The sequence below is a fragment of the Carya illinoinensis genome, chromosome 6 (assembly GCF_018687715.1).
Source record: "Carya illinoinensis cultivar Pawnee chromosome 6, C.illinoinensisPawnee_v1, whole genome shotgun sequence".
Lineage (NCBI taxonomy): Eukaryota > Viridiplantae > Streptophyta > Magnoliopsida > Fagales > Juglandaceae > Carya > Carya illinoinensis.
The window spans coordinates 25,204,663-25,216,758 of NC_056757.1; the positions used below are offsets into that span (position 1 = coordinate 25,204,663).

The 12,096-nt window shown below is 33.1% G+C and overlaps 1 protein-coding gene across 1 annotated transcript; it reads right to left on the bottom strand.

Moving 5' to 3' along the window:
- Nucleotides 1-294: 294 nt before the first annotated feature.
- On the bottom strand, nt 295-928 carry LOC122312700. Its single transcript, XM_043127362.1, has 2 exons — nt 455-928; nt 295-303 (listed from the first exon to the last, which is right to left on the bottom strand). The coding sequence occupies exons 1-2, from the start codon at nt 926-928 to the stop codon at nt 295-297; spliced, it is 483 nt and encodes a 160-aa protein (XP_042983296.1).
- Between the last annotated feature and the right edge of the window lie 11,168 nt (nt 929-12,096).

Sequence of the window (12,096 nt, forward strand, 5' to 3'; positions counted from 1 at the left end):
TTATGGAGGTTTTTGAAAGGAGAGAGAAAAAGTTGAATAAAAAATATTATAAAGTTAAAATATTGTTAGAATATACTTTTTTTAATATTATTTTTGTTTGTAGATTTAAAAAAGTTGAATTATCTTTTATTTTTTGTTTGAAAATTTGGAAAAGTTGTAATGATTAGTTTGAAAGTATTTCTATTTGAGTAATGTTTGGGAATGAGGTGAGATGAGAATTTTGGGATGAAAACTTTTTCCAAACAAGGCCTAAATCTCCCCACAAGAAATCGTGAAAAATCTTCTCCAATCTATTCACCAATCCTGCGGGCAAAGGAAATAGAGATAAAAAGTATGTTGGGAGGTTAGATAACGTGCTCTTGATTAGGGTGATTCTGCTGCTTTTAGACAAATAAATCCTCTTCCAACCCGCCAACCTACATTCAATCTTTTCAACAACTACATCCCACATTACCTTGGATTTATGAGGAGCCTCAAAGGGAAGACCTAGATACTTCATAGGCAAGGATGACACATTGCAGCCCAAGATAGCAGCCAATTCGCCTAGGTTATGAACCGGGTCAACAAGAACCATTTCAGATTTTGATAAATTCACCCTAAGATAGGAGACAACTTCGAAACAAAGCAATAGAGCTCTCAAGGAACAAATTTGGTCAGGATCCGGCTCACAAAGAATCAGTGTATCGTCACCAAAAAGAAGGTGAGAGACATTTAAACCACCATTTGATGAGCTACACACCGAAATGCCCGAAATAGAGCCCCTATCCACCACCGCCTTCAACATTCTATTCAACACATCCATTACTAAGACAAACAAGACAAGGGACAAAGGGTTCCCTTGTCTCAAACCCCAAGAACTATTAAAGAGACCTTCGAGAGTGCCTTTAACCAGAATTGAGAATCTGACAATTGTGATGCAATGTTTCATCCACTAACACCATCTCTCCCCAAAACCAGATCTACCAAGAATATGCACCAGAAAATCCTAATTAACGTGATTAAAAGCTTTCTCCATTTCCAATTTACAAAGAATACCTAGGGTGCCAGCTCTAATCCTACTATTCAAGCATTCATTAGCAATGAGAACCAAGTTAAGGATTTGTCTTCCCGTGACAAAGGCATTTTGTGACTTCGAGATGAATGGACCAGAACCAATAATATTATTGGAAACATTTCCGCTTGGACCATCCCTCACATTCACAACCAAACCTTTAATTTTGACCCCCACCCCTTTTATTTATATAGCTTTATGTTTTGGTTATAGCAGCACAAGCTCATATTAATGTCAATCTCCCACATGGGAGAGACCCAAAGGAAAATTCAAAACATTCTAAAAAAAAAAAAAAAAACCAGCTGGATGTGGATAAGTAAATATTACCGACATAACTAAATTAAATATTACAAAATAATATAATATGTAGTAGATTGCATGCATTTTAGTTTTTCATTTTTATATATTTTTATTATTATGGAAAATGTTAGCATTATGCTTTTTAATGATGACTCAGAAAAGGTTTTCATAAAATATTGGCTTTAATAAAAAATATGATTTTCAACACTTTTTTTATATATTTTTTTAATAAATATAGAAGAATTATGGTGTTCAACATTTTAAATGCAATATAGGCTTTTATCAAAAAAATTATGCTCCTAAGCCCGTACTTAAAAATAAAAAAACCCGGATTCATTCATGTTCCAGCCCGTGTCTTGCCCAGGTTAACCCGGTCCGAGTTTTAGCCCGTATTTGAAACCCGGGTTCCAATCCGACGAACAGTCCTATTCATTTCACTTTTGGATAAGAACTTCATTGTGTTGGTAACTCACACGTTGTAATTGATTTCTTTTGATGTGGTAACACGCTATAGACAACAGAGAATCAGATAGCTAACTAGGCAGGTAATTTGGACTTTGGTGTTGGAAAATGGTCATGTTTGTTGGTTGAAAAATTCTCCTTAAAAATGGGAATTGATGCTCATTTATCTTGCACAATGCACTTGACTTCTTTTTAAAATGAATGTGCAGGCTTGTACATCCTAACATTACTTCTATAAATATATATCTCCCGCAAATGAAAATCTCTTATAAGAATGTAATCGATCCCTCGTTCATTATGATTATTATTATTGTTGTTGTTGTTGGCATAATAATACATAGCTTGTTAAAGGTTTGCGTATTCTAATATTCTATCTAGCATTGTCCTGTTTTATTTTTTTTATATAGCGTATTAATTTAATAATTTCTTATAGTTCTTTTTTCAAAGCCTATAATGAATTTTGAAGAGATATATGTGCAAAATAATTATTATTAAGATCAACTACTTTTTTAACTTTACATTAAAAAAAAAATTAATTCATGTTTATTTATTTACTAGTAGAATAAAAACGTCCAAGGGACGTTTGCCTAGTGAAGGCAAAATATAAATGTAAAACTTTTCTATGAAAACAAATAATAGTATAAAAGAAAGATACATCAATTGTATTAAAACAAGTGTATATCTGAGAAATTAGAACATAACAAGTTGTCTCCTACAACAATAATAGATTATGGCACCCAAAGACATGGACTATGGTCGAAAGCCTGATGTACAACCTTCATTGCTAAATCAACACAAAATGATAAAAAAAAATATATTCATTACAATACCACATAAAGGTTTTGGTATTAAAGTTGTAATAACTTAAAACATAGGAAATTACTTTATTTTAAGCAGATCTCCATGCATACTATGCAAACAGTATCAATCATAGTCAATTATGTTTTTACTTATTACTTTAAAAATACAATCATGAGAAGTTCTATTTTGTTGGTGATTTTGTGCCTGGATACATGGAAGATCTGCAAAACCTAGTTACAACTGTGGGAGGTACTATTTTGAAAAGTAAAGAAGAGCTATCTAAATTGATCCAAGAGGTTAGTGCAACGTACAAAGCATGTTTGTCTAATTGGGTGAGACAAGATTTTTAATAAAAATAATATGATTTTTTACAAAAAATTAATTAATACACCAAGTTTAATCACCTCTTTGTGAAGTCTGTGTTATAATATTTTTCAAATATGGCAAATGCTCATACATGATATGAATTTAATGCTTGTCTATGATCAATAGAAAAGTAAATAATATAAATGTAAAAAATTCAAAATATGGTAAATTAATACAAATTATGAACAGTGTGGGATTTATTTCTCTTACTTACCAGACAATTTCAATTATTCCAAGTTAATATATTTTTAAGAGATCACAACTGTACACCACATTAAAGACATAAAAAATGTGATTAATTCTTTAATAAGTTTTTTACTCAAATTAATTCTTTAATTAGTGGAAGTGTTTGCTTAATTATGAGATAACTTGTTTTAAATTTGTCGGATTTCTTGTTGAATTTATTTTATGATTTTTAAGTTTTGAAATTTATTTTGATGTGTTTTCTTGGTATTAATTATTGTTTTGCATTTAAATTACTTTTTACTTTAAATTAGTTTAATTTTGGACTTTAATTATTTTATTTATTAATATTGAGTTGTAGTGTTTTTATTTGGCTCTTATTTATTTATTTTATTGTATATTTTTTTTTGTTGAACTCTTCTATTTTTAGACTGGGTCTGTTTGAATTTATTTTATTTTTCTTTTGGGCCCAGCCCAACCCGTGAGCCTTCAACCCAGCCCACTAAATCCTCCCAAACGGCGTCGTTTGGTCCAGCCCTTAGGGCTTCTTCATCTCTTCTTTTCTTCTCATTCTTTCTCCTGCACGCCATTGTTCCCCTTCTTTAATCCATGCATTGCTGCTTCTCTTCTTCTCCTTCTTCATTTTATTTCGTTTCTTTCCTATGTTTTTCATTAGGTTGCCGTTTGCTGCATTCCTCCTTCCTCTCCATTTTATTTTCAATTCCTCCCCTCTACAAGTCAGCAACAATTGCTGGGAGTTCAAACTCAGTTCTTCCCAGCACTCTCGCATCAAGGGCTTCACGCCATGCATGACAACCTCCACCCAGCCGCAAAGCCATGATGGAACCACCGTGAGTCTCCATCCCATAGCCACCTCAACGCATGGCTTCAACTTTGTTTTCTCATTTAAAAACAGAGCAAAAGTTTTACTTTCGCACATTGGATCTCCATCGAGCCAGAAACGGAATGAGAATTTACTGTTCATTACTATAGTAATGGGATAGACACTTATTATTATAGAATTTTTTTTTTTTTTTTTTTTTTTTTTTTTTTTTTTTTTTTTTTCTTGAAATGAAACTGTAATTTCATTAACTCATCAAGAAACAATGCATTCTTTATCCTTCAAAATAGCAGCCATAACCTCACATGGTCCCTCTTCTATCCACACAGATTCGGAAATTAGGCCCTTAGCATATTGTGCAGTAGTATTTGCTGCCTTATTGCCCCCTCTTTTGGTAAACACTACCTTCCCACTATCCTGTCTTTTTCTCAAGAATTAGATGTCTTCAGCCAGCTGATTCTTCCAAGAGCAATCCACACATTGAGTGAATTTTATATTTTTATTTTATAAATTTAAAAACATTTTAATAAAATTTATAAAATATTACAAATCACGTGTCAATCTCCAAATTCTCAATTATCTAAACGCACGCTTAACTTTTACACTTGATCACTGGCTCATTTTTCGGCTACTTTTTATGAGTGGGCTTAGGTGCTTTTTCCTCCGTGATGCTCAATTCCCGCTATTTACGGACACCATTATTATCATCTTTGATTAGTTTTGATGGCCTACACTTTGATTAGTTTTAATTATTTAAATCTCAAATTTGATATTATATGAAATTACATCTTGTGTAAAATAACTCAAGTTAGTAAGAAGATATATATTTAATTATTTATACATACTTTAACAATAAATCCTAAGAATACTAACTACTCAGACTTTGAGATTTTGATACGAGTTTTGTTTTGTATAAGCAAAATCGTATACTAATTTACGTACCAATACTGATTCATTCATATTTAAAATTTAAATTAGTATTTTTTTAATAAAATCTACTTTTTGACCAATCACATTAAATTAATATACATATTAGTGTATAATTGTACTTACAACTATATTTTTTCTTTTGATATTAAACTTTAGACTAAGCACTGCAAGGCCCAAAATGTGACATCCCCAACTCTCATATATGAAAATACAAGAATTGTGACATTAAGATGATGACAATACAGGTCACACACATCAACTTACAAGTGTTAAGTATAATTTTTCTAAAAAATAGCTCAATTATGAACTATAATTTTCTCAAAAAATAGTCCACATATATATTAATAAAAAACTATTATTATCCCAAAAAATAGTCCATTACTCAAAAGAAAAATTAATTATTATTAAGATGAACTTTTTTTTTTTAATTTTACATGAAAAAATTAATTTATTTTAATTTATTTCATACATTTAAATACATCTTAATAAAATTTATAAAATATTATTATTCACATTTCACCTCAAAATTTCTAATTATCTAAATGCCTGCTTAGCTTTAGACTTTGTCACTGGCTCATTTTTCCACGACTTTTTCTAGTGGGCTATCCTAACATTACTTCAATAAATTTGACTTCTCATTGTTAGTTTGTGGTCTATCTTTTATATGCATGGAAATACATTTTTTTCTTTAATTCTTCGATGGAAATCTAACATCCTTAGTACTCATACATTAATAATCTCTGATGTTGCTTTTATCATCTATATAAAATGTATTTTACTGTGAAGCAAGGTTGAGAATTTTTACAAAGAAAAAAATCATCACCCATGGTATGTAGCAACTGGAATTATGATGTCGCTTTCCAACGTAGAGTACTACAAAAAAAATGACTTTTTACGTCACTTAAATTAGATACAAAAAACACTAAATGGTTGAAAAAAAAAAAATCGCAACCATTTTGTGTTTTTCATATCTAATTTAAGTGATGGAAAAAATTATTTTTCTTATAGTGAGTTTGTGGAACCAATAATCATGTACGTTTCTTTTGACCTTTTGAAGTCAATTGGGGGGCATGGAGCTTTAATTCCCGTTGGAAGTGAAATAAAACATATATAGTTGATTTATGGTACTTACTTCATGATCTATTTTGTGGCTTCTATATATGCATGGAAGAATGTCAATAAAATAAAAACATTATACATTATGTTGACATTGTACGTAATGGTTTGATGCAGTCCTCACGAGTTAGTGTTGTAAACTCTCATATGTGCATGACTATTATTTCTCGATCCTAGGGGTGAGTTCGGTCCGGTCCGGTCCGGTCCGGGGAGGTTTTGTGGACCGGACCGGACCTATTCGGTCCAGGGTTTTTCCACCTTGGACCGGACCGAACTCCATCAAGACCGGTCCGGTCCGGTCCTATTCGGTCCGGTCGGGTCCGGTCGGTCCATTCGGTCCAAGGTTGATTTTTTTTTTTTTTTTTTTTTTTTTTTTTTTTTTTTTTTTTTTTATCTAATGACATTTTTTTAAATATTTATGTAATTATATTGTAATATATTTAATATATATACATATAGTATTATATATATATTAGTAATATGCTAATACTATTAGTCTATTAGTAATAATACTATAACTAATAAATATATGTAATAATAACTATACTATAACTAATAACTATATGTAATAATAGTAATAGTGATAACTATATATCTATATAATATGCTAATATTTAATGACATTTTTTTTAATATTTATGTAATTATATTGTAATATATTTAATATATATACATATAGTATACTATTATATATATTAGTAATATGCTAATACTATTATATAAATAATATATATAAATAATATTTATTTTTTTTTTATTTCTATTCGGTCCGGTCCGGTCCGGTCCGGGGTGAAAAACTCCCGGACCGGGACCGGACCGAATCTTTTCGGTCCCTTAAAAATGGGACCGGACCGGACTGAATCATTCGGTCCGGTCCGGTCCGGTCCAAACAGTGCCGGTCCGGTCGGTTTTGCCGGTCCGGACCGGCCGATGCTCACCCCTACTCGATCCGTATGTTCATTTCGCTTTTGGACAAGAATTTCATTGTGTTGGTAACTTGTGCGCTGTAATTGATTTTCTTTTGATGTGGTAACATGCTATAGACAACAGAGAATTAGATAGCTAGGCAGGTAATTTTGACTCTGGTGATGGAAAATGATCATGTTTGTTGGTTGAAAAGTTCTCATTAAAACTGGGAATTGATGCTCATTTATCTTACACACTTTACTTCTTTTCAAAATGAATACGCAGCTTATACATCCTAACATTACTTCAATAAATATATATCTACCGCAAATGTAAAGCTCTTCTAAGAATGTAATCGGTCATTGGTTTATATTATTATTATTATTATTATTATTGTTGTTATTGGCATAATAATACACTTGTTAAAGGCTTGCATACTCTAATATTCTATCTAGCATTGTTCTTTTATTTTTTAGTAGTGTAATAATTTTAGTAATTTCTTATAGTTCTTTTTTCAAAGTCTATAGTGATTTTTTTAAGAGATGTGCGCAAATCTAGGTCCTACAAGATTCCATAATAGTCATGATCCTTGTGTAAAAATGAACGCACTATGTACATTGGCGAGTCTCATGACACTTAAGGCTGTCTTTGATTGTTGGAGTGGTCTGGTCTATTCATTCCATGAGATATTATGATAAGTGGGCGTAGGTGCTTTCTCCTCCAAGAATCTCACTACCCACTATTTACGGACACCATTATTGCCGCCTTTGATTAATTTTGATGGGCCTGCACTTTGTTTGTCACAACGCTAGCTTTCCAGCTGCGACGAATTGGCCACCTATCTAATTTGGATGAATATAATTTATATTTTGTGGAGAAATAATTTAATATTACTGTTCAACCTGTCAAAATGCTACGTATCCGGTCTTATTAATTATAGATGGCATGGCGAATTATAAAGAATAATATTATTTGTTATTTTAATTCTTATTATTTTTTTTATTTTTTTATGATGTGATATTACATAATTAAAAATTATTTATTATATTTTATTTATGAATCTATTATTTAATATAATATCATGAAATGATGAGAAAAATAATAATAAATAGATTTTTTCAATTACAAATATATAAAAAGTAAAATTGATAGCAAATGAAAAATGAGAGAGTGAGGATAAAATGAGAATTGACCACCTTTATATATTGCCATCTTTATTAGTTTTGATGGGCACTACACTTTTGTTGTCCCTGAATGATTAAGTTTTTTAACCCAATCATTAATTTTACTATATGGAAAAAATGTTAAATCTCTATTTAACTTTGAGCTTGACGTTAAAACTTAATTATTTGATATTATATAAAATCACGACTTGTGTAAAACAATTTAAGCTAATAAGAACATATATATATATATATATTTAATTATTTATATATACTTTAACAATAAATCCTAGGAATAGTACTAACTACTCATCTTCTCTTTAATTTGTTTATTAATGTCTTGATTCTTTTATGGGTTACCTTCCCAGACTTGGAGGTTTTGATATTGAACTTCAGACTCCATGAGGCCCAGAAAGTTTTCAGGTTTTTCACCATCCTTTCTTGTAAGATTACAAAATCTGTTGGAATTTCAAGTACATTATAGTGGATGGGAAGAATTAATCTCTCTAAAGCCCAATCCACCACCCATCTTTGCTGTCCCCATTTTTGCTCAACTGATTTTATTCTCATCTTTCTTGAAACCCCACTAGAATTTTGCCATCTGAGCTGCAATCTCCTTACATAACTTCTTTGGAAGCTTAAAAACTGACATATAGTAGGTTGGTATAGCTTGTATAACAGCCTTCAACAACACCTCCTTACCTGAAGGTGATAAGAATTGATTTTTCCAGTTGTTAATCTTCTTCCACACTCTATCTTTTATCACTCTAAAAGAGTTGTACTTAGATCTACCAACCATAATTGGTAAACCTAAGTCTTTTTCACATTTACTCAGCTGCCTGGCTCCCATATCCTTCATGATTCCTTCCTTAACAGTTTCTTGAGCTCTTTGATTGAAGAAAATTGTGCTTTTGTGCTTGTTCAAGCTTTGCCCATAGGCCTCTTCATACAATTCTAGAATGCTTCTTATCTTCTTCCATTCCTTCCAGCTGGTCTTTCCAAAAATGATGCAGTCATCTGCAAAAAGTAAGTGAGAGACCCTTGTACCTCCTCGTGCCATAGACACACCTTTTAATTATTATCTCCTTTCTGCATTGTTTAGCATTGCACTTAAACCTTCTGAGCAAAAAGGAAAAGATAAGGAGATAATGGATCTCCTTGTCTTAATCCTCTTGTAGGCATAATAATCTCACTTGGTTTTCCATTTATTAATGCAGCATATGATACTGAGGATATACACTGCATAATTAATCCAATCCACCCGCTCCCAAAACCCAGCTTCCTCATGACTGCCTCAAGATAGGACCATTCTACCCTGTCATATGCCTTAGAAATATCCAGTTTTAAAGCCATGCTACCCCCTTGCTCCTTTGCCTTGTTTGCATAGAGTGAAGTACTTCATAAGCTGCTATAGTATTATCTGAGATTAACCTCTCTGGAATGAATGCACTTTGGCTTCTTGAAATGATAGCATCCATTACTTTCTTCAGTCTATTAGCAAGAGTTTTTGCTATAAGTTTATAGACTACATTGCATAAACTTATTGGCCTAAACTCATTTACTGATTTGGGATCACTAACTTTGGGAATCAAGGCTATATAAGTATGATTCAGGCCTGCATTTATCTTTCCACCATTTAGAAATTGAAGCACTGCTCCACACACATCACTTCCTACAATATGCCAAAAAGATTGGAAAAAACAAGCTCCAAATCCATCGGGTCCTTGTGATTTTAAAGGCCCCATCATCTTTAAAGCCTCCTCTACCTCCTCCCTTTTAAAATCCTTTTCCAAGGCTTCATTCATTTCATCTGACACTTTATTCTCCATTTCAACCAAGCATTTATTAATCTTTTCAACACTTGGATTAGCAGTCCTGTATACCTCATCAAAATGTTTCTTGAAAGCCTCTGCAACTCCATCCTGATCAGATCTCAACATCCCCATACCATCAACAATTGAAAGGATTTTACTCCTCTTCTTTCTCTGATTTGCACATTCATGGAAAAATCTTGTGTTTCTGTCACCAAGACCATACCAATTCCTCTTTGCCCTTTGTTTCAACACATTATATCCTCCTGCTCCAACAATTCTCCCACCTGTTTCTGCAACCTTTTTAACTCTTCTACATTATGAGGTCCCAAGTCTTCTTGCACTTCATTTATTTTTTTTCTAATCACATCAATCTCTTTAACTCTTCCTCTATCTTTTCTCTTAAAACATCTACTGAGTATCCCACTACATGATCTCAAACGAGACTGCACCAGTAACACAGAATCATCTGTCAGTATCCCATCATTCCACACTTGCCTTATCTTTAACTCACAATCATCCTCTTTAACCCAACTTGCCTCGAATCTAAATGGAAATTGCCAATTTCTTTGTCTCTCAATAACCCCTCCTATTGACACCATTAAAGGCAGATGATTTGAACTCCTCACTGGCAGCCCTTCCACTCTTACCCCTCTAAACATCTCCTTCCATTCCCTATTGGCCACACATCTATCTAACCTCTCTTTTGTTAAAGATAGGTCAGAATGCATGTTACTCCATGTATAGAATCCATTACAGCATCCCAAATCATAAAGTAAGTTGTCCTCCAACATTTCTCTAAACTGGTTCAATTGATATTCAAATCTCTGCTTGCCCCCCACCTTTTCATTTTGGAAGAGAATCTCATTGAAATCCTCCATCACACACCAAGGTGTCTTCTCTCTTGGCTTCAAACTACGCAATAAATCCCATGACAGCTTCCTATTTCCAGTTTCAGGATGACCATAGAATCTTGTAAAGAGCCAACTCTTCCCCTTTCCTTCTTCCTTAATCTCAACAGTAATATGCTAGCTGGAGTAGTTCTTAATTTCCACTACATCACCACATTTCCAAAACAAAGCTAAACCTCCCTTCTCACCCACAGGATCAATCGCAAGACAACATTCCATTCCCAATCTTCTTTTCATACTTTCTAATCTCCCTCCTTTGATCATAGTTTCAATCAACAAAATAACAGTGACCTTCTTTTCCTTCGCCATTAGGCAAAGGTCCTAAACTGTCCGAGGGTTGCCAAGCCCTCGGCAGTTCCAACTTATAAAATTCTTAATACCAGGTGGGGCTGCTCAGCAGCCACCACCCTTTCATTCTGTACCTCTTCAGTCTCCATCTCAACAATCAAAACCTCCTTCAATCTGGCCTTCTTCTCAACACCTTCATCCCTCTTTTCCCCTTCCATAATTTCAAAACTTCTTTTATTCATAGGTCTAAGGATAGTCAATTTACCTGCATTTGATCTGCCTCTAGCTCTTCTTTTCCAGCTGCCCTTTCTTCCTCTACAAGAGCTCTCTTGTTGAAAACTTACTCCTCCACAGCCACCATTGAATAGACACCTTTCACAGATAGCTCTAAGTTTGAGTCATACATAGCTTTTCCAATAGCCTACAGTCAACTCCAATCGCCCTATTTTCTTCCTCCCTCAACGTCAACCGCTCCCAAATCTTAGTCATCTCTTCCATTCCCTCACCTTTGCCCGCTATAGCGTGCAAAGACACTCACCGTCTTCTTCCACAACAGCAGAAGCAAATGGACTAACAAATTCTCCTCAGTCATTTTCAGAGAAAACGGTTAGAGAGAGAGTGATTGTGGATAATCAAACTTATGACTATTGAAACTTTGTATGCATATTTTCGCATGTTGAGTGTTAATTGCATGGAAAATGAGGATTTTACTGATGGACTATATTGATTTTTGAAGGGATCAATATTTCCAAATTTGTGTTAGTTCATACTCTTTCTCCCGTTCAGAATTTCATATTTTTAACATCGAAGCATAGAAATATTTGGCATCTTTAATTTTATTGATACTAATAACTTAATCATACAGGTTGCCTTCCCTAGCTTGAAAAGTCTTATTATTAAGGGTCTACCAAAGATAAAGCACGTATGGAGTCTGAAAAGTTTCTTTCCAACCTCAGTCATTAGCCAT

Bases quoted from the DNA above. Each gene is read 5' to 3' on its own strand.
- LOC122312700 (XM_043127362.1), bottom strand. From the start codon at position 928: ATGAAACATTGCATCACAATTGTCAGATTCTCAATTCTGGTTAAAGGC.